The sequence below is a fragment of the Anser anser genome (genome assembly GCF_964211835.1).
Source record: "Anser anser genome assembly, chromosome: 1".
Classification (NCBI taxonomy): Eukaryota; Metazoa; Chordata; class Aves; order Anseriformes; family Anatidae; genus Anser; species Anser anser.
The window spans coordinates 215,635,952-215,656,602 of NC_139720.1; the positions used below are offsets into that span (position 1 = coordinate 215,635,952).

Consider the following 20,651-nt stretch of genomic DNA (forward strand, 5'->3'; position numbering starts at 1 on the left):
GCACAAGCCATTGGTGCGTCAGCTGCTCCCTCCCAGTTTTGTGTCATCTGCAGATTTGCTGAAGGTGAGCTCACTGTGCACCACAGAGTAAAGAAATGCTTCCTGATGTTCAGACAGAACCTCCTGTGCTCCAGCTTGTGTCCACTGCCTCTTGTCCTGGCACCAGGCACCACAGAAAAGAGCCTGGCTCCAACATCTTTGCACCCTCCCTTCAGGTATTTACAGACACTGATGAGATTCCCGAGCTTTCTCTTCTCTGGGCTGAACAGTGCCGGCTCTCTCAACCTCTCCTCATATCAGAGAAGGTGCAGTCCCTTCAGCATCTTTATGTCCACCAGGCCCCCCAGGTCCATTTCTGTCAGGCAGCATTCTACCTGGGGGGCTCCCAGCATGTCCTGGTGCCTGGACTTGTTCCTCCCCAGCGGCAGGACTCTGCACTTCTTGATGAACCCCATGACGTTTCTGTCATCCCATTTCTCCAGCCAGTCCAGGTCCCTCTGGAGGGCAGCACAACCCCCTGGTGTATCCGCCACCCCTCTCAGTTTTGTGCCATCTGCAGACTTGCTGAGGTTACACTTTGCCCCATCACCCAGATCATTAATGAAGATATTAAACAGGACTGGACATGGTATTGACCCCCAGGACTCGTTACTGGCTTCCAACTAGCCCGCTGACTACTGACCGTACTTGCGCCACTGACCACTGCACTCTGTGTCCTGTCGTTCAGCCTGTTTTCGATCTACCTCACTGTCTGCCCATCCAGCCCATACATCACCAGCTTGTCTGCAAGGATCATATGGAGCACAGCGTCAAACGCTTTACTGAAGTCTAGGCAGACTATATCCGCTGCATTCCCCTCATCTATCAGGCCAGTCACTTCGTCATAGAAGCTTATCAAGTTGGTCAAGCATGAGTTTCCCTTGGTGAATCCATGCTGACTGCTCCTGATGATATTCTTGCCCTTCATGTGCCTAGAAGTGGTTTCCAGGATGAGTGGCTCCAGCACCTTTCCCGGGATCAAGGTGAGGCTGACCGCCTCTAATTACCCAGGTTCTCCTTGCCCTTCTTGAAGACAGGACTGGCATTTTCTTTCCTCCAGTCTTCAGGCACTTCTCCCAGTTGCCATGATTGATCAAGGATATTGAGAATGGCCACGCAATAACACTAGCCAGCTCCCTCAGCATTTGTGGGGGTATCCCGTCAGGACCTGGAGACTTCTACGTGTCCGGTGAGCTTAAGTGTTCCCTGACCATATCCTCTTCCACCAAGGGTACATCCTTCTTGCTCCAGATTTCCCCTCTGGTCTCAGGGACCTGGAATTCACAAAGGCCCATCTTCCTGGTGAAGAGTGAGGCAAAGAAGAGCTTCAGTACCTCAGCCTTTTTCTTGTCCTCTGTCATCAGGTCCCCAACTCATTCAACAACAGGCCCACATTTTCCCTGGCCTTGCTTTTATCACCAAAGTACTCATAGAAGCCCTTCATGTTCTTTTCAACACCCCTGGCCAGATTCAGGTCTACCTGGGCTTTAGCTTTCCTAACCACATCCCTGGCTGCTCAGGCAATACTGCCGTGTTCCTCCCAGGTTACCCGTCCTTGCTCCCAGCCTCCGTAGGCCTCCTTTTTATGTTTGAGTTTGGCCAGGAGCTCCTCAATCATCCATGCAGGTCCCCTGGCATTTTTGCCTGGCTTCCTGGCTGTTGGAATGGGCTGCTCTTGAGCCTGAAGGAGGTGATCCTTGAATTCTAACCAGCTTTCCTGGGGTCCACTCCTCTCCAGCGCCACATCCCACAGGGCTCTTCTGAGCAGGTCCTTGAAGAGGCCAAAGTCTGTTCTCCTGAAGTCCAGGGTTGTGAACGTGCAGTGCGCCCTCCTCGTTGCCCTACGGATCTCGTACGCCACCATCTCCTGGTCACTGCAGCCAAGGCTGACTTTGATCTTCCCATTCCCAACATGCCCCTCCTTGGTGCGGATGAGCTCCAGTGGAGCACCTCTCCTCATTGGCTTCTCTATTGCTTGGAGAAGGAAGTTATCACTAACACACTCTAGGAACCTCCTGGATTACGTATGCCCTGCTGGGTTGTCCCTCCAGCAGATGGGTACAGCACGGCATGGCACGGCTGTGGTATGTGTATGGGTGTGAGTACGGTACGGTGCGTTCTGGTCTGACCCAGCACAGCAGGGCAGGGCGAGCACAGCCTGACATCAGTCAGCACAGCACAGCACACAACTGGGTGGTGCAGCGCAGCACAGAGCAGTGTGGTGTGGCAAGGCCTGACACAGCCACGGGCTGCCTCCCCACATCCGCTGGGACTCCCCTGCATCCCCCCCAGGGCACCCTACTGGAGGCCCCACTGCCCCTGGGGGTGCTGCCGCCATGCCCCAGCCTGTGGGGAGTAGCCCCCAGACCCTGTGGGGTAACCCACAGGGGTATCCACAGACGGATAGGGATCGACTGGCGATGGGATGGGGGCAAGGACACATCACAGTTGTGCTGACTCCCCCCACTCCTCCCCCATCGCAACAGCCCTGGACAGATCAGAGCAGGGCCTCGGGGGCTCCTGGCTTTTATTGCATGCTCGGGCAGCAGGAGGGGCCGCGGTCACTGCGGGCAGCGGAAGAGGTCGACGGCAATGCTTTTGGGGGGGGCAGGCAGGCGCGCCCCCAGCAGTTCGTCCACACTGCGGTACTGGTAGTAGCTGTCCCCGCGGAAGAGGAAGACGCCGTCGGCAGTACACATGGCACCGTCCACACCATCGTGGGGCAGTTGCAGCAGCTCGCCCGCATGTCGCGGCATCTGTGTCAGGTCCACGCGCCGCATGCGGTCCCCTGTCGGCACAGCTGCCGTCACCTGGTGCTGTGGGGCCCAGCCCGGGGACCCCCAGTGCTGCCCTGCACCCACTCTTGGCCCCAGCATGGTGCCGGCACACCCGCTGCCCACCTGCGATGACGTAGAGCTCTGCGGAGCCGGGGCAGGTGAAGGCAGCGTCTGCAACGGGGACGCCCAGCTCATCCTGCAGAGCCTTCGGGTACCCCTCCACCTGCCGGTGGCCCTGGCCCGAGAGGTAGATGGAGACCTGGGAGCCCTGCGGAGAGTGGTGAAGGTGATGGACGGGCACGTGGATGGTCATGAATGTCCGTGGGGACAGGGATGGGGCATGGGATAGGGATGGGGTGGGCAGGGACATCAGGGATGGGGAGGGCCGTATGGAGGCCCCCGGCTGGGGGCAGCTCAGGAGTGGCTGGAGGTGCTGGCTGGGGGCTGGGAGAAGCGCACTCGTGGGGGGCACCATGCCACTGCCTCCCCCTGCCCTGGTGCCAGCAGCAACATCTCCTCAGCAGCCCCCATGCCAGGGGTGATGTCCCTGAGCAGCCCTGTGCCGGGGGGGTGTCCCACCTGAATCAGGTACGTGCGTCTATCCCAGGCGAAGGCAGCATCCACCTCGCCCTGCAGCCCTGGCCAGCTGTGTCCCTGGGGCCAGGCGTGCCACCCGTCCCGCCACGAGTCCAGCCGGAACAACAGTCCGCCTGCAGGATGCATCAGCCACGGCCCTGCCCCACAGCCCCCTTCCCCTTGCCCCACAGCCCCATGGTGCAGCCAGGACCACAAACCTATTTCCTGCAGCCCACAGCGCCCCAATCCCACAGCCTTACAGCACAGCCAGGCCCACAACCCGTGGCCCCATAGAGCAACCAGGAGCACAGCCCTCCACCCCACAGCATGGCCCTGCAGCCCCCAGCATTGCCGCAGGCACTGCCGACCCCATGGCCCGTCAGCACCCCTCACCGCGGAAGGCGTAGATGCGGCCGGTGTCATCGGAGATGACGGCTTGGAAAGGCAACCCACTGCAGCGGTCACCGGCGTCCCCCCACGAGGTGTTCCTGTGACTATGGCCTGTAGGGCAGTGGCAGCAGTGGCAGCAGGAACAGGGAAAGGGATGGGGATGGTGGGAGGGGGGCCAGGACGGCCAGTAGGGACCCTGCTGCAGGGTGGGGACCTCGGGGTCCCTTGGCCACCATAGTCCTGGAGCCCAGGCACCCAGGGTCAGGGCCCTGCAGGAGGGGAGGGGTCCTCAGAGTGCACATCGCAAGGGTAGGTCATAAGGGTGCGGGTCCCCAGGGGGAGTCCCCAGAGTGCAGGTCGTCAGCATGGGACCATGGGATGGTGCCCAGGGCAGGGGTTCCCAGGACGTGGGACCCTGGGACGGTCCCAGGAGGGGCCCTCACCTCGGCCTGGGCAGGGTATGAAGTAGTCACGTAGGTCACGGGGGTACCCGGGGGGCACCTTGCCAGTGAGGGGGTCGAAGCGCTGGAAGCTGGTCCCCTGCAGACAGTAGTAGCGCTCCAGCCAGCGCAGCGCCGCGTCACAGGGCCCGAGCCACGGCCACGTGTGCTGCTTCGTCACCCGCAACGCCAGGTCGAAGGAGAACACCTGGTCCCCTGCGCAGGGGAGCGGCACGGCTCGTACGGCTCGGCACAGCCCCCAGCACCTGAGCCACCCCCAGCCCCTCCACACCCCACGGTGCCCCCCCGCCACCACCCTCCCACCTGGGCCGTGCTCACCCTTGAAGAAGAGGATGGTCTCCCCGCCACACTCCTCGGGATGACACTCCACAGCAGCGTCCAGGCCCCCGGGGACCCCTGGGAACTCGTCCCCAATGCGCCGGGGGAAGCCAGGGCGCAGCTGGCCCCCAGCATAGGCCCAGACCTGCTCGCCCTGCAACGTGCCCCACAGCCTGAACTCCACGGGTCTCATCCATGCCCCCAGCCAGCCCCACAGGGCTGGTCCCAGACAAGACCCCCGGCACCCAAACTGTGGGATGGGACCCCAGGACTGTCCCTGCCAGCACCACCCACCCACGGGCCAACCCCAAGGGCAGTGATCAACACAGGGTCAATCCCCCCGACCCCAGGGAGCAGGACCCCGGGAGGCCCCCCAGCCCAGGCCCCCCCCAGCCCGGGATGACCAGCCCGCAGCCGTGCCTGGAAGAGGTAGAGGCTCTGGTGCTCCTCAGGGTGCTGCCGGCGGTGGATGCGCAGCGCCGCGTCCACGGGGCCCTCCAGCTCCAGCCAGGACTCAGCCAGGGGGTGGCCGTAGGGCTGGGGTCCCCGCGGCGAGGTCTCCCAGACCTCCTTGCCTGGGCAGGGGCACTGCGCTTGCCCCACAGCAGGCAGCACGGGCCCTGGCGCTGCCCCCCCGCACCACCCCAAAGCCCTGCTCCTAGCCCAGCCTTGGCATGGGAGCACCCTACCCCCATTTTCTCCCAGGGCCCCACCTCTACCCCTCATTTATCACATCCGCTGTATCTTCTGGTCCCCACCATGATCTGCCCCTATGGACTCCAGCCCCCCCCGTTTCCCCTGAACGCTTCCCTCCCACTTCCCCTCCAGACCTCCCAGTGCCAGACCCACTCCCCCCAGCACCCACACCCCTCCTACTCCTCCACCTCCCCAGATTCCGTTTCCCCCACAGCCCATTACCACACTCCCGATGCCAGCCCCGTCCCCCCCAGACCACGTTTTCCTCCCGTACCCCTGACCCCGACTCAGGTGCCCCAGCCCCACCTCTGAAGAAGAGCATGGTGCCGTTCTCGGTCAGTGCTGCGGCGTCAAAGCCACCCTCATCCCCACAGAGCTGGGCCAGGGCTGGCAGGGCAGGGGGGGGCAGATGGTTGGCACGGACCCCTGGGACCGACCCCCGGGTCCTGCCTGCTGCCCCAGAGCACCTAGCGTGCCCCACGGCACCCTGTGCCTGGACCCCCCCGCACCCCCCGTACCTGTGTGACCCCACGCGCACCTCTGCCCCCCTCCCTCTCTCCCCACGGCTCTCACCGGTGTCGTTGCCGGGGGGCTCGGCCCCATGTGGGTGCCCTCCTCCAGGCGCATCGGGTTTGCGGTGGGTCCTGGGGACAGGCAGGTGGGTCCTGGGGACGGGGGCGGCCGCGCACCCCTCCCAAACGGCCACGTTCGCGCCCCGCGCTGCCCTGTAGCCCCCTGCCCCGCACAATCCCCCCGTCCCCACAGCCCTGCCCCGCGCAGCCCCCGCCCGCCCCCCGCCGCCCCCCACTCACAGGGGTCGGGCGCACCCCAGGGCCAGGGCGGCGGCCAGGCAGAGGGCAGCGGCGGGGACCCCCATGGTGTGCGCGGCCGCCGCCGCCGCCGCCGGCCCTATATAGGGGGGGCCTTGCACAACCTCCCTGCCCCGTTGCTCAACCCGGACCGCCCCGCGCAACCTTCGGCCGGGGGGGCCGCGGCAGGCGCCCCGGGTCGGGGGGGGGAAGGGGAGGAAAAAGGGGGAAAGAAAACCGCAGCCCGGCGGGGGGCACACGGGCGGCGCGGCGCGGTGGGGACCGGGGCAGCCCCCGCTCGGGGCCGGCCGGGCTGGGCAGGGCCGGGCAGGGCCCCCCCGCAGGTGCGCGGCGCTGGCGCCCTCCCAGCCCCTTCCCATCAGCTGCCCCCGTGCTGGGAAGCGCCTGGCCCGGCTCTGTTTGCTCTGGCACGGCCCCGCGGGCAGGAGCCGGCAGCCCGACCTGTGCCGGGCAGCCCGGGGCGCGGCGGGGGGGCAAGGGGGCGGGGGATGGGTGGGGGGCACGGACCCCGCGGCTCCCGGGGCACTCCCGGTACTGCCACCCCCCCCCAGTCCCGGGGTCCCCGGGTCGCACCCATCCCGGCAGAGCTCCCCGTCCCGTCCCGTGCCGTGGGACGCCGGCCCCGAGCCCCGCGGCGTGGTGGGGCCGCAGCCGGTGACACGTTCCGGGGGCGACGGTACCCTCAGAATACTTTATTTTGTACATACAGAGCGTGCGAGCGTGGCCGGGCGCGCGGCGGCAGCAGGGGGCTGCAGGGGGCTGCAAGGCCGCCCCATGCCCGCCCCACGGCCCCCTCGCCCCGTGCACCTCAGGGAGCCCCGCGGGCGCTGCCGTGGGGGGAACACGGCCACCCCCGCCCCACGCCAGTCATGCCCGTCCTTGCCCCTGCTCTGGGCCCGGCCGCCCTGGCGTGGGGATAAAGTGCACAAGAGGGGCAGTGCGGGCGGCGGGGGCTCCCGCATGGGGTGGGCACCGTTGTCCCCCGGGTCCCCGCCGCCCCTACTGCAGGTAGCGATAGGCCTTGAAGCAGTGGTTGCCCGAGTCGGCCACCACCACGTGTCCGTCCGAGGTGAGTGCCAGCCCCTGCGGCCCGTACAGCGGGTCGGCCGCCGTGTTGATGTAGGAGAGGAAGGAGCCTGAGCTGTCAAAGACCTGCAGGGCAGTGGCAGAGCATGCTGTGACCCCGGCCCTGTGCCCTCCCGTGCACCCATCCCTGCCCCTGTGGTCCCACGGACCCGGGGACCTGGCCCTGCCCTGGCTGTCCAAGCCCTGCCCAGCAGCCCCAGGGTCCCATCCCCACCAGGAGGGCCCCCATGGGCACGAGGATCCATTTCTGTCCTGCGGCTTCGCATGGGCATGAGGTCCCTACCCCCACCCCAATGGTCCCCGTGGGCACACACACCCTCCCAAGCCCCTATATCCGCCATGGGCACACTCACCCATTCACACCCCAGAGGTCCCAGCAATCCCCATGGATGCACAGAGCTTGTCACCGCCCCAGTGACCCCCCCGTGTGGGTGCACACCCTGTCCCTGCTCTGCTCCCCGATCTGCCCTTTGTTAAGTCACTGTTCAGGGCCACAAACCCCGCTCTCTGCCCAGAACCCCCTGCTGGCAATGGGCTGTGGGCACAGGGATGGGGCTGCCCCAGCCCCCCACAGGCAGGACCCCGCGCTGGGGCCGCACTCCCACCTGGATGCGGCTGTTGCCCCAGTCGGCCACGATGATGTTGCCATTGGCGTCGACGGCCACCCCCGTGGGGGCGTTGAACTGCCCGTTCCCCTCCCCGTGCGACCCGAACTTGAAGAGGAACTCACCGTCCGCGTTGTACACCTGGGGACGAGGGTGTCAGTGGCTGCTGGCACGGGGCCAGTGGCACAGTGGGACGGGCACGGCGCTGGGCGCGCCACTGGCACTGCCCGCCGCAGCCGGGCTCACCTTCACGGAGTGGTTGTGGAAGTCTGTCACCACGATCTCGTTCTTGTTGTTGACCGCCACGAAGTGGGGCCCTGGGGGAGCAGCGCTGAGCGCAGGTGGGGACGGGGACACCGGGCGCCCAGCATAGGGGTCCTGCCCATGGGAATGGGGATGCCCCGGGTGCTGTGCCAGCACCAGCGCCAGCACAGATTAGTGGGGTTAGTGTGTACAGGCAGCCGTGAGGCCATTGCAAGGGCGTTAGTGCAGGCAGTGCTTGGCCCCGGGGTGGCTAGAGAGGGTTCCAAGGGAGCCCAGACCTGAGGGGGACCCAGTGCCCCGACCGCCGGGGCAGAACCAGGGACCATGGCCAGGACCCAGAGCCAAAGCCCAGATCCAGGACCCAGAACCGGAACCTAGAACCCAAGCCCAGCCCCAGCATCAGAAACAGAACCCCAAACGAGGACCTAGAACCAAGGCCTAGAACCCGCACCACATCCAGAACCCAGGACCCAGAACTGGAACCCGGAGCCCAGCCACCCCCACCAGCGCCAAGACCCAGAAGAAGACCCAGCACTGGAACCTAGAACCCGGGCCCAGCACCAGCCCCACCACCCAAGCCCAGAGCCCACACCAGCCCCAGCCCCAGGTGCCGCAGTGCCGCTGGGTCGGCTCCCGCCGGCACAGGGAAGGCATGCAGTACTCACCCAGCCCGGCCCTGAGCCAGCGGGCAGCCAAAGGCATGCAGTAAGGAAGAGGGAACTTGCCCATCGGTGTATTACCATCGAGTGTACCTGCAAACTGCCGCTCGGCCGTGCCGCGGCTCCCAAACTTGGTGACCAGCTTGCCGTTGGACTGGAAGATGAAGACGCAGCAGGCCTTGTTGTCCACCACGATGATGTGCCCGTTGCGGTCCACAGCAACGCCCTTGGGGCCCATCAGCCGCCCGGCCCCGATCTTCGTCTGCGGCATCAGAGACATCAGGGGGGGCCCCGAGCCGCCACCCCCCACCCAGGCCCCCCCCTCACCTTGAACTTGCCCTCGGGGGAGAAGATGCTGACCCAGCGGTTGTCGTAGTCGGCGATGATTATGTCCCCGTTCATGTCCACGGTGACGCCAGTGGGGCGCTGCAGCTGGCCCGGGGAGCGGCCCCGCACGCCGAAGCGCAGCCGGAACTGCCCCTCGTTGGAGAACACCTGGGGAGACGGGGGGGACTCAGCCAGGGCGGGGGCCGGGGGCCGCGGCAGCGCCACCAGCTCCTACCTGCACGCACTGGTTATTGCTGTCGGCCACCACGATGCGGCCGGCACTGGAGGTGGAGATGCCCTGCAGGTTGGTGAACTCGCCCTTCTCCCGGCCGCGGCTCCCTGTGGCGGGGACACGCAGCCGTCAGCGGCGCCCCCCGCGCCTCCCGCAGCCCCGCCGCCACCGTCGCTCACCGACACGGAAGATGAGCTCGTCCTCGATGGGGTTCTCCTTCTTCTTGCCGCTGCTGTACATGCTGGAGGGGCGCCGGACGGCCTTCTGCCGGATGTGCCCGCTGCTGGGCGACTTCACGCGGCGCTTGACGTCGTCCGGGGAGGGGGGCACGTCGCAGGCCTTGACGGCGCGGACGCGGAAGGGGCTGCCGCGGATGGGCTGCCCGTAGAGCAGGATGGAGAGCAGGAAGTCGCCCTCGGCACGCGGCGTGTACAGCAGCTCGTAGGTGCCGTTCTTGTTGTCCAGCACCTCGCTCTCAGCCACGCTGCCGTCCGGCCCCGTCACCTGGAAGCGCAGGCTGGCGCTGCCGCTGCGCACCAGCTCCCCGTCCTTGTCCTTGGTGGTGACGCTGAGCGAGGCGGGCTGTCCCACCACCGCGTGCCGCAGCCCCTCGCCAGTGGCCACCGTCTTGTGCGCTGTGGCGCTGGTGGTGATGAGCACGCCCAGGTTGAGGATGGACTTGCGGACGCCGTCGGTCTCCACCACATAGTCAAGCTGGTCGTTCTCGTGCGGGTGCTCAGGGAACTCTTGGCTGGCCAGCTCGCTCAGCCGCTCGCTCATCTGTTTCTTCACCAGCAGCACCTCGGGCGCCGTGCCGTGGTGCAGCGCCTGCTCGGTGAAGGCGCAGCTGCTGAGGATGTTCTCCTGGCCCTGGCGCAGCGCGTCCAGCTGTGCCTGCAGCACCTGGGGACACAGCAGGGTCACCGGCAGCCACGTCCCTGCAGGTGCTGTGCCGTGACAGTGGCGGCTCAGGGGAGCACGGCAGGGGCGGGCAGCGCTACCTTCTGCTTGGCCCCGCAGATGGCCTCCAGGTCCCGCACCAGCAAGCCCTTACGCTGCTGCAGAGCCTTCTCCAGCTCCTCGAAGGTGCTGCCGATCTCAGACACGGCCTCGTTCTTGCGCTCCACCAGCTGCTGGCTTATTTCTGACACCAGCCCAATGGCGGCTGCCAGCTGCGGGAGCCTGCAGAGCCGGGGCTGGGCACAGGTACGCGGCCGGGGACCCCGAGGCCCCACTCCCCCCACTGTGCCCCCCCCCCAGTATCCCCCTACCTGCCCCTGATGGCCTCCAGCTGCTGCTGCAGGGCTGCCTTGTGCTGCTCCACCACGTCGCGTAGCGGCACTGTGACATGCTCCCGGTGCTCCCCTTCCGTGCACTCGTGACACATGGCTGTCTCGCAGGACTCGCAGTAAAACTCCATCACCTGCGGCACCGGCACTCAGGGCCCCCCCTCGCCGGCACCCCCTGCCCCCCCCTCCCGCGACCCACCTTGCCCTCGTGGTTGGGGCAGGAAAGGGGCTGGCCGGTGACGGCGCTGACGGGGTCCAGCCCCTGGCCAGGGTGGGGGCCACGGCTGTCAGGGTCGCGCTGCAGCACCTCCATCAGGTTGGTGATGAAGAAGTTGTTCTGCAGGGCCGCGACGCCCCGCTCGGGCAGGATGGAGGTCTGGCGGCAGACGGGGCAGGAGAGGGTCAGGCTCTGGGGCGGGATATAGTTCTGGAGACACCTGGGGCAGAATGGGGACAACGAGAGGGTCAGGGCCACCGCCACGTGGGCGCGGGGCAGTGTGCGGGGCAGCGGGATGGGGCTGGGCAGACAGACAGGGGCCGGGGGGACAGGCGGACGGACATGGGGCTGTGCCACGGTGCACAGAGGCACACAGGGCAGGAGCCAGGGATGGGGCTGGGGACAGACGGATGGATGGGGGCTGTGCCAGCATGCACTGGGGAGCATAAGGCAGGAACAGAGGAAGGGACTGGAAGGGCAGACAGACAGCAGGACAGGCAGATGGGGAGCTCCATCGCAGTGCCTCAGGGTGCACAGGACAGGAGCAGAGCAAGAGGCTGGGGAACAGACAGACACGGGGCAGAAGGACGGACACGGGCTACGCCAGGGTGCATCAGGGTGCATGGGGAAGGAGCATGGGAGAGGGCTGGGGTATCAGACAGACAGCAGGACAACTGGGGGTGAGGGGGGCACAGCGCTGCAGTGCCAATGGAGAGCTGGCCACTGGGCCCCGACATGGGGCTGGACCCACAGACAGACAGACGGGATGGGACAGGGCCACGTGGGCAGGGACAGGGAAGCGCCAGGTGCTGGCAGGGGCCTGGGGGGGCACAGAGAGAGCAGACATCAGTACAGAGCCCCCGGCCACGCCGCAGCCCCCCCCAGCCAGACCCTGCACTGTGGGGCAGAAACAACCCCACTGCCCACGGGGTGAGGGCTGTGGGGGCAGTGTGGCCCCCCGCCCCCGGGTGGAGGGGCTTTCACCCCATCTCGCAGTAGAGACGTGCAGGGGGCACAGCGGGGCTCTGCTCCCCTCTGGCAGATGGGGGGCAGGCATACTGGGAGCTTGGAGTGGCCTGGGCAGTGCGTGGGGTGCTGCAGTGCAGAGCAGTGAGGGGGCAGGGGCGTGTGGTGCCGCACAGCCTGGAGGCAGCAGTGCACTGCAGGGATGCAGCGTGCAATGCAGCGGGGCACAGTGCGGATGCCACGGGGACATGGTGGGGATGCAGCCTGAAGGCAGAATGGATGTGGCAGGGGGCAGTGGGGCAGTGGGAACGTAGTGCAGTGCAGCTGGGTGGCAGCAGGGATGCAGCGAGGCGCAGCGTGGGCTCAGCAGGGATGCAGCGGGACAGAGCAGCCCCAGCTCAGCTCCTGCGGGAGCTGCGGGAGGGGGATGCTGGGGGGATGCAGCTGGGCACAGCACGGGTGCAGTGAGGGCGCTGCAGGTATGCAGCATGAACGCTACGGGGCGCAGTGACCCTGCCAACCTGCAGGAGGTGCAGAGAGGGAAGCGGCCAGTACAGACGTATGGGGTACAGCAAGGGGGTGCATTGGGGCTCGGGGTGCAGCGGGGGGACACAAGCAGGGACACAGCTGGACGCAGTGCGGACACGGCGGGGACGCAGTGGGGCCCTGGCAGTAGGCGGGGGTGCTGCAGTGGGGAGAACTGGGATGCAGGGGGACCCTTGAGGGGTCTGGACATCCAGTGCAGGCACTGGGGGTGCAGTGGGACCCTGGTTCAGCTCTGGCAGGAGGTTTGGGAGGGAAAGTGTTTCAGAAGATGCAGCGCAGCACACGGTGAGTGCCATGGGTAATGCAGTGTGGTGCAGGGGGGAAGCATCAGGGCACAGCGGGTAGCAGTGGGCATGCTGTGAGAGACGTGCAGCGAGGCGCAGCAGGGATGCAGTGGGGCACAACGGGGATGCTGTGGGGGTGAGGTTTGGGGGCAGCAGGACAGAGGGGATGCAGTGGGGATGCAGTGTGGGTGAAATGGGTGTGCAACAAGGTGCAGCGGGGATGCAGCAGCGCACAATGGGGATAAGGTGGGGTGCAGTGGGGATGCAGCAGGGGTGCGGTTCGGGGTCAGCAGGGCACAGCGGGGATGCAGTAGGGCTGCACCAAGATGCAGCAGCGATGCAGTGGGGCACAACAGGGATGCAGCAGGGATGCCACGGCATGCGGCACAGCACCATGTGGGTGCAGTGGGGCACAGCGGGGACACGGCACGACTGCAGTGGGGAGTGCCAACCCCGTGGTGGGGTGTGGACGGGCACCGTGGGGCAGGGCCTCACCTCTCGCAGAAGGTGTGCAGGCAGGGCAGCACCTTGGGGTTGCGGTAGCGGTCGAGGCAGATGCTGCACACCAGGAACTGTTTGTCAATCTGCCGCACCACCGGGCTGGCGCTGGCCTCCCGCTTCGCCATGGCGGCGTTCCTGCGGCCCCGCGGCGCTCGGCCTGGAGGCAGGGGTGGTCAGGGGGTCGGCAGCCCCACGCCACCCCCAGCCCCCCACCGGCCCCGTGGGCCGGGCACGCAGCGTGCACTCACCCCGCAGGGCTCGGGGGCAGCCGCAGCCCTCGCCCCACGCGCCGTGGGGCAGGCAAGGGCGAGCAGGGCCGCCGGCCCCCCCACTCCCACCCCAGGCGCAGCGCCCCACGGCCGAGACCCACAGCGCGGTGCCGGGGGGCGGCAGCAGGCACCCCCCCCCCCGCGGAACGCCGCCCCGCACGCAGGACACCCACCCGCCCGCCCCACGGAGCCCCGCGGCCCGCCCCCTCCCAGCCGCTCCCGGACCGGGGCCCGGGCCCACGCCCGGCGCCTTCGCGCCCCACCAAGGACAGCGCCGCCCCCCCCCGCCCGCCCCACGGGTGCCCGACCCCACGCAGGGGGGCCAGGCACGCCCCCGCCGCGCCGCCCCCGCCCCACGGCGAGGCTCCCCCCCCGCCCCGCGGCCCCGCGCCCCGCGGCGCCCCCCCCGCGCGCCCCCTCCCCGCGGCGCCGCCCGGCCCCCCCCGCCCCGTCCCCGCTCACGGCGCTGCGGCGGCCCCACGGCTGCAGGCCCCGGCGCGGCCCCGCCCCGACGGCCATTGTGCGGGCCCGGCACCGCGACGTCACCGCCCGCCCGCCCCGCCCGGGGGGGGGCACGGGGGGCACCGGCACCGGGACGGCGCGGGCCTGGGCCTGGGCCTGGCCCTGGCCCCCCCGGCCCCCCACCCCCGCGCCGAACCGGGCCTCTCCGCACCCCCGGCCGCGCTCCCCCCCCCCCCACGCGGGCCGGCGCTGCCCCGCATCCCCGCGCAGGCCGCCCCCCATCCCCACCCGTGGCAGCGCTGTGCCGGCCCCACCCGTGCCAGCCGCGTCCTGCCCGCCCGCCCCGCCCCTTGGCCCCGCTGTCACCTTCAAGCCCGGCTCGGCTCGGCTCGGCTCAGCCCCCGCCGCGGGCAGCCGGAGCCGGCGGGGCGGCAGGGCGCATCGCCGCGGCTCGGCTCGGCTCGGCTCGGCCCGGCGCGGCAGGGACTGCGCCAGGGCTGGGCACGGTCCGCAGCCGCATCTGCCAGAGCGGCCCGCACCACTGCGGGGGGGCGCCCGGCGCCGGCTTCTGGCACGGCAGCGCGCGGGGACCCCCCCTCGCGGACCCCGCGGGGCGGCAGCGCGCCGCAGAGCGCCCGCGTCCCGCTGCCCGCCCCGGGGGGGTCCCCGGGGGGTCCCCGCGCGCTGCCGCGGGGAGAACCCGCGGGAACGCCCCCCCCGCCTCCCCCGCCACCGATGGTCGCGCCCGGGCTGTGGCTCTGCAGTGGGGGGGCTCCGGGCGCGCCCCCCCCCCGCATCCCGGGGGTACCCGGCTGTCGCCACGGCAACCGCATCCCGCCCCGAGAGCATCCCCGGGCGGGGGCGCCGCCAAAGAGGGGGTGCGCGCCCCGCGCCCTGGGGCCGGAGCCTGCTGCTGGCCGCGCGTGGGGCGCAGCCGGGCCGTGGCGTGGGGCGCAGTGCCCGCCTGCCCCCCGCTGCCCTCCTGCCCCGGCCCCCCGCAGAGCGCGGCAGTGCCGGGAGCACCGGGGTGACACCGCTGCCCCCCCCTGCTGCCACCGCCCCCCAGAGCCTCCACGCTGCTCCCGCTCACCTCTGCGGCGGAGCCATGCGGGCACGGCCAGGTCCTCGCCTGTGGGGACGGGAGAGTCCCCAGCCCTGGGACCTGGCGCCGCAGGTGCCAGCTGATAGCGAGGAGCAGGCAGGCGCGGGGCAGTTCAACGCGTGGGCTGCTGCCCTAGTCCCATGGGTGCTGCTGGGGCCGATCCCCACCAACGCCTCTGCGCCACGGCCCTGGCCTGGGGCTGCCGAGGCCTCCGCAGGGAACCGGCTGGGCGGCATTCCCACCGCGCCACCAGCACAGCACCGCCACTGCCACCACCACCGCCTCTGCCGTTGTCCCCACCACCCATCCTGCCCCATGTGGCAACGCCATCGACTGGGCCCTGGGCCTTCTCCTGCCGAACGTCTTCAGCCATGGCCCAGTGCAGGCAGAGCGCCCACTCGTGAAGGTTATGGGTGACACCGGGCTGGGGAAACCGCTCCAGGGTGACACCAGGCTGGGGAAACTGTCACCAGGGCAAGACTCCACCCCGAGGGCCTTGGGCAGGTGGGAAGAAGGGGCCGACAGGAACGGCGTGAGGTTCAGTAGGGATAGTGCCAAGTCCTGCTTCAGGAAGGACACAGCCCTGCAACAGCACCGGCCAGGACTGCCCAGCTGGGAACACAGCCCTGGGGAAAATGTCCTGGGGGTCTTCGTGGGCAGCAGGCAGGACGAGGAGCCGCAGGACGCACTGGCAGCAAGGAGAGCCTGGCAGCACCCGGCCTGTGGGCACAGGGGCACAGAGAGGCCAGGGGGGATCAGCCCCCTCTCCACTTGGCACCTGTTAAACCACATATGGACACTGCTGTGAGTTTTGGGCCCCCAGCACATGAAAGACCTCAACAAACCGCCCCAAGTTCAGGGGGGAAGGCATGGGGATGGTCATGAGCTGAACCTGTCTAAACATCAGGAAGCACTTCTCTACTGAGGAGGCGATGGAGCCCTGGCCTGTGGGGTCTCCTGCCTTGGAGATCTTCACAAGCCACCTTGAAATGGTCCCAGGCAGCCAGCTCTAGGCGGCTCTGCTCGAGCAGGGGTTGGGCCAGATGACCTTCAGAGGTCCCTGCCATCCTCAACCATTCTGTCATTCTGTGATGCTGTGAGCACTTGCCCTGCGAGGAGGGAGCTGAGGAGAGACTGAGGCTTGCTCAGCCTTTAGGAGAGAAGCTTCCAACAGCAGCAACCTGGTGGCTCCAACAAGGAGGTTACTGAGGAGCCAGAGCCAGGCTCTGCAGTGTGGTGCAGGCTGGAGAGCCCGCAGACAGAGGAAGAAAAGCGAGTTTCAGGCTGGGTCTTGGGAAAGGCTTTCCCCACGAGGACTGTCCGGGAGTGGAGCAGGTTGCCCAGCGAGGCTGTGCAGCCTCCACCTGCGCAGGTTTTCAAGACGCTGCTGGATAAAGCCATGAGCAGCCTGGTCCGACCCCACAGCTGCCCCTGCAGGCTGTTGGAGCAGAGCCCTCCCGAGGTCTGCAAGCCCCCTGCACTGGTACCCTGCCCAGGCTCCAGCTGCCTCCGGCCCCCCGCCGGCCCCTGCACCCTTTACCTCCGGCCACCTCCGAGCGCTGCTGGGGGTCCCCGCGTGCCTCCCCCCTCCCCCCCCCCCGCAGCCGGGGCAGCAGCGGGGGGGCGGGAGGGGGCAGACGGCAGCGGCTGGGGCGGGGCGGGGGGGGCGCCCCCAGCTGCCCCGCACGGCCTGGCACGGCCGGGGCACAACAAAGGGCGCAGTGAGCGGGGGAGCGCAGCTGGGCCGGGGGGGCGCTGCCGGGCGCGCGGAACGCCCGCGGGGCTGCGCCGCGGTGACAGCGGCGGGGGGGGGCCGGCAGCGGGCGACGGGGCTGGGGGAGAGCAGAGGGGGGTCCCACAACGTTTATTGGCACTCGGGGAACAGACGCGCGCACGGGGAAGGATAAAACCCGGTCGGCTCGGGGCAGGCGCCGGCAGCCCCCGGCTCCCGCCAGGCCTTCAGCTGGGGGGGGGCCCGCGCGCCCCCCCGGCCGCCAGGCGCCGCAGGAAGCCGAGCAGCGCCGAGCCCTCGGAGGGGGGAGCGCGGGCCGGGCCGGGGGCGCCGGGCCCCTTCCGCTGGAAGAGCCCGGCCAGGCCGAAGAGGGGCGCGGGGGCTGGGGCGGGCGGCTCGGGCGGCCGGGGCTCGGGGCCGGGCTCGGGGCCCCCCCGCGGCTCGGGCAGCGCGGGCAGCTCGGGGGCCGTGTGGCGCCGCTGCAGGGCCGGGGGGCCGGCGAAGGGCGGCGGCAGGGCGGGGAGCAGGCGGGGGCCGCCCGGCTCCGCGTCCCGCGCCGAGCAGGAGGCGACGGAGCGGCGCTTCTGCCGCTGGACCTCCAGCTGCTGCCGCCGCCGCCGCGCCTGCTCCCGCGCCCGGTTCTCCTGCGGGGGGGCGGCGGCGTCAGGGCGCGGCGGGGGCCGGGGGGGCGCGGCGCGGGGCGGGCGGGGCGGGCCGGTACCTGCACGGCGCCGAGGAAGCGCCCCGCGAAGCCGTGCAGCACGGCGCACAGCTCCTGCAGCCCGCCCGGCGCCGCCTCCTCGCAGTAGAAGTCGAGCGCGGCGGCCGCGGTGCGGTGCAGCCGCTCCATCGCCGCCCGCGTCCCGCGCAGCTCCTCCTCGGCCGCCCGCAGGAACGGCGGCAGCCGCGGCCCCAGCCCCGCCGCGCCCAGGCTCCGCGCCCCGGCCAGGCGCCCCGCCAGCCGCCGCAGCTCCCCCTCCACCTCCGCCTGCTCGATCCTGCGGGGCGCGGGACGCCCGTGGCACGGCCCCGCCTCGCCCCGCGCCCGGTGCCAGCCCCACGCGGGCCGCGCCCGTCCCGGGGCAGGGCCCACGCGTGTCCCGGGAACCCCTTACCGCGAGGCCGGGCCCACGTGCGGCAGCTTGCTCGGGAAGTCCAGCAGGCTCCTCTGCATCCTCGCCGCCTCCTGCGGGGCACGGCAGACAGTGTGGCCCCCGCAGCACCGGGACAGCCGGGGGCACCCCCACCGCCAGGCAGAGCCGCAGCCCCACGGAGCAGAGCAGCGGCTGCCCACTTCCCCGTGGGGCTGGTGGCCAGAGCAGGGAGCACACCCCCAGGGCCCCAGACAGATGCAACACGAGGATGGTGCGGGCACGACCTAACTGTTACCACCTGCACTGAAAGCAACTCGTGCAAGTAGTAGATATGTCTGGAAAGGACAACATACCCTTAAGGGTACACGGGGATTTGGGGGGATACGTAGCAGCAGTGGCAGGATGGTCCACACCTGGCCACAGAGGAACAGGCCAATGCCAAGGGACAGCACAGAAGTAGAGGGGAGCAAGCATGCTACTGGCAGAGGCAAGGGTGGCAGTGGCTCTACATGGACAGAACTAGGGAGTGCATAAGCTAAAACACATGCTGGAGCTAAAGCACATGCTGGAGCACATCTGCCAGGAAAACAGCCTCCTCCACATGTGCGGGCCGGGCGTATCCTGGCCAGGGCGGCATGGGAATGACCTTGGCCATGGCAGGGGAAGGAGTGGGAGGCTGCAAGCACACAGCGCAGCGTGTGGGGACACGGTGCCCCTACTCCTGCTGCACCTCATGGCAGCCTGAGATGGAGCCGAGGCAGCACACATTGCTGCTGCCCAAGGTGGCACACGAGAAGCGCAGATGCCACTGCTGGGGTGGTGGGGTTTGGACAGCAGGTCTGAGGAGAGCAGAAGAGCAGTGCAGGCAGTGAGATCATGCCTATGGCAGCCAGGCCTGGAGCTGCTCCAAGGGCCAGGGAGAGGAGCAAGGGGTGCGGGGACCCCTCAGCAGGGAGAAGCTCTCGGTATGAACCCGGTGCTCTGCCATGAACAAGCCCCTCACCTCTAAGCCCTTCCCCAGGAGCAGCATGCCCAAGCTCACCATGGCCACGAAGTGCAGCAGGTCCATGCCTGGCTCATTGGCCTTGGTGTCAGGCAGCTTCAGCAGCGAGGCGATGCGGAAGCCAACAGCGCTGCCGGCGTAGCCGCCCTGGGGTGGGAGCACGACAGTCACCACGGCCCTGCAGAGCGCAGGGTGGGAGAGCGCCCGCAGCGCCAGCTCACCGAGTTGAGGTGGTTGCCCGTGCTGAGGATGAGGTGGAGGATGGTGTGCAGCTCCTCACACTCCAGCAGCTCTGGGGAGGGGGCAAAGGGTGAGCGGGGCACAGGACAGTGCTCCCACACCCCGTGGCACGACTCACCCGTGGCGGCATCCGTCAGGGTCTGGATGGAGCCACGCAGGGCGCTCAGCCGGGGGAAGAACTCCTCCTGCAGCACGAGCAGCTCCAGGCGCTGGGTGTAGCTGGGGGTAAGGGCAGGGTGAGCGGGGTGCGGACACGGCCCCCCCAGCGCGTGGGGCCCCCCCGGCTCCCACCTGGGCACCTCCGTGAGCAGCAGCATGAAGAGCTCGGGGTCGGGGAGCTGCCAGGGGCTGCCGGAGAAGGCGCGCAGCCGCGCCACCTGTGGGCAGAGGGGGCATCAGGTGGGGGGCGCCGGGGGCCCCCTGCTCCCCAGCCCTCACCTCTGCGGCACCAGGCAGCAGCCGGGACAGCTCCAGCAGCTTCTCGGCCCCGTAGGGCGCCCCGATGCCCTCCTGGATGTCCCGCACGATCTGGCGCACCGGCCTGGGGGAGGGGGGAGCGCATCAGCCACGGGCTGCTGCCCCCCGGGACCCGGACCCCCCCCCCCGCTCCCGCCGGGGGGCCCCAGGGAGCAGACAGGCCTGTGTGCCGTGCCCCTGCTCTCCCCCACGCGTGGGCCCGGGGCGGCCACTCCCGCCCCCCCCCGCCCAGCCGCGCGATGGCCCCGAAGGGGCGCAGGTGCCGCCCGCGCTCCGTGTGCGGGGCCGGGGCTGCCCGGGGGGGCGGCGGGGGCTCCGCTCACCGCTTGAGCTGCTTGAGGAAGACGCCGAGGGCGAGGCTCCGCTTGGGCTCCAGCAGCGCTGCCTGCGGGGCGCGGCGCGGTCAGGGCGGGCGGGAGCGCGACCGGCGGGGACCGGGGAGGGGACGGGACGGGACCCTCACCGCGGGCGGCGGGCGCTGCCCCGGGGCCGCCCCGCGGGGCTCCCGGAACAGCAGCCGCAGGCGGGGCAGGTCCAGCGGAGGCGGGGGGGGCCGCGGCGCCCACACCGAGCGGCGCCCCCGCACCCGCGCCGCGGGCAGCGGCTCCCAGTGCAGCGCCCGCAGCCGCTCGCCCCGCGCGGCCGCCGGCGGGGAGGGCAGCGCCGGGGGCGGCGGGGGAGGAGGCGGCGGCGGCGGCGGCTCGGGGCGGCGGGGGGAGCCCATGGCCGGCGCCGGGGGGAGGCACGGCCGCCCCGCCGCTCTTACGGCCCGGTACGGCCCCGCCCGGCCCCGCCCCGCCCCGCCGGGGGGCCGCGGGTGCCGGCCCCGGCCCCGGCCCCGTCGGCACGGCGCGGCTCGGCACGGCGCGGCTCGGCACGGCCCCGGGAGGAGCGGCTCCTGGCCGAAGCCGCCTCGGCCGCCGCCCGCCGACCCCGTCCGGGGATGCCCTGCTCCGCAGCCGCAGAAAGCACCGGGAGCCGCCGGGGGAGCGCAGGGCGCGGCGCTCCCGGCGGAACGGGACCTCTGCCGTCCTCGCCTCCGCCCGCAGGACGGGAGCTGCCGTCACCAGCCCCGGGCCGGTCCCTGGAGGAGGGCGAGAGCGGCGGCGGGCGGGCGGGGAGAGGGACCGACCCCCGGGCCCTGCTCCCGAGGGCCAAGAGGCGCCCGGGGGCCCTCACGGTGAGCGCGAGGCCCTCGCGACCCCAGCT

The 20,651-nt window shown here is 69.9% G+C and overlaps 3 protein-coding genes across 9 annotated transcripts; all 3 read right to left on the reverse strand.

The window, feature by feature from the left end:
* Window positions 1-2,549: 2,549 nt before the first annotated feature.
* On the reverse strand, window positions 2,550-6,461 carry HPX (hemopexin). The gene is made up of 10 exons (XM_083821710.1): window positions 6,070-6,461; window positions 5,831-5,901; window positions 5,564-5,644; window positions 4,982-5,136; window positions 4,562-4,715; window positions 4,226-4,438; window positions 3,786-3,893; window positions 3,396-3,526; window positions 2,940-3,084; window positions 2,550-2,827 (listed from the first exon to the last, which is right to left on the reverse strand). The coding sequence occupies exons 1-10, from the start codon at window positions 6,444-6,446 to the stop codon at window positions 2,601-2,603; spliced, it is 1,662 nt and encodes a 553-aa protein (XP_083677836.1). The 5' UTR covers window positions 6,447-6,461; the 3' UTR covers window positions 2,550-2,600.
* A 303-nt stretch (window positions 6,462-6,764) lies between these two features.
* Window positions 6,765-14,376, reverse strand: TRIM3 (tripartite motif containing 3). 5 transcript variants are annotated; one of them, XM_083821706.1, is made up of 12 exons: window positions 14,161-14,376; window positions 13,058-13,220; window positions 10,749-10,986; window positions 10,532-10,683; window positions 10,262-10,442; window positions 9,440-10,163; window positions 9,264-9,367; window positions 9,029-9,196; window positions 8,795-8,963; window positions 8,025-8,095; window positions 7,779-7,919; window positions 6,765-7,239 (listed from the first exon to the last, which is right to left on the reverse strand). In XM_083821706.1, exons 2-12 carry the CDS (start codon window positions 13,186-13,188, stop codon window positions 7,087-7,089), a joined length of 2,232 nt encoding a protein of 743 aa, XP_083677832.1. In that variant the 5' UTR covers window positions 13,189-13,220; window positions 14,161-14,376; the 3' UTR covers window positions 6,765-7,086. The 5 variants fall into 5 exon arrangements, with proteins under 5 accessions (XP_083677832.1, XP_083677830.1, XP_083677831.1 ...); XM_083821704.1 differs by having other exon boundaries at window positions 8,783-8,963; XM_083821705.1 differs by lacking the exon at window positions 14,161-14,376 and adding an exon at window positions 13,795-13,931 and having other exon boundaries at window positions 8,783-8,963.
* A 511-nt stretch (window positions 14,377-14,887) lies between these two features.
* On the reverse strand, window positions 14,888-20,102 carry LOC310893134 (FH2 domain-containing protein 1-like). 3 transcript variants are annotated; one of them, XR_014578724.1, is made up of 9 exons: window positions 19,766-20,102; window positions 19,404-19,506; window positions 19,257-19,342; window positions 19,084-19,184; window positions 18,947-19,017; window positions 18,765-18,872; window positions 17,744-17,814; window positions 15,789-17,272; window positions 14,888-15,674 (listed from the first exon to the last, which is right to left on the reverse strand). XR_014578724.1 is itself a non-coding variant. In XM_083821711.1 (9 exons), exons 3-9 carry the CDS (start codon window positions 19,280-19,282, stop codon window positions 15,652-15,654), a joined length of 1,236 nt encoding a protein of 411 aa, XP_083677837.1. In that variant the 5' UTR covers window positions 19,283-19,342; window positions 19,404-19,506; window positions 19,766-20,101; the 3' UTR covers window positions 14,888-15,651. The 3 variants fall into 3 exon arrangements, 2 of the variants coding, with proteins under 2 accessions (XP_083677837.1, XP_083677838.1); XM_083821711.1 differs by having other exon boundaries at window positions 16,437-17,272; window positions 19,766-20,101; XM_083821712.1 differs by lacking the exon at window positions 14,888-15,674 and adding an exon at window positions 17,350-17,626 and having other exon boundaries at window positions 16,745-17,272; window positions 19,766-20,096.
* Window positions 20,103-20,651: the final 549 nt, after the last annotated feature.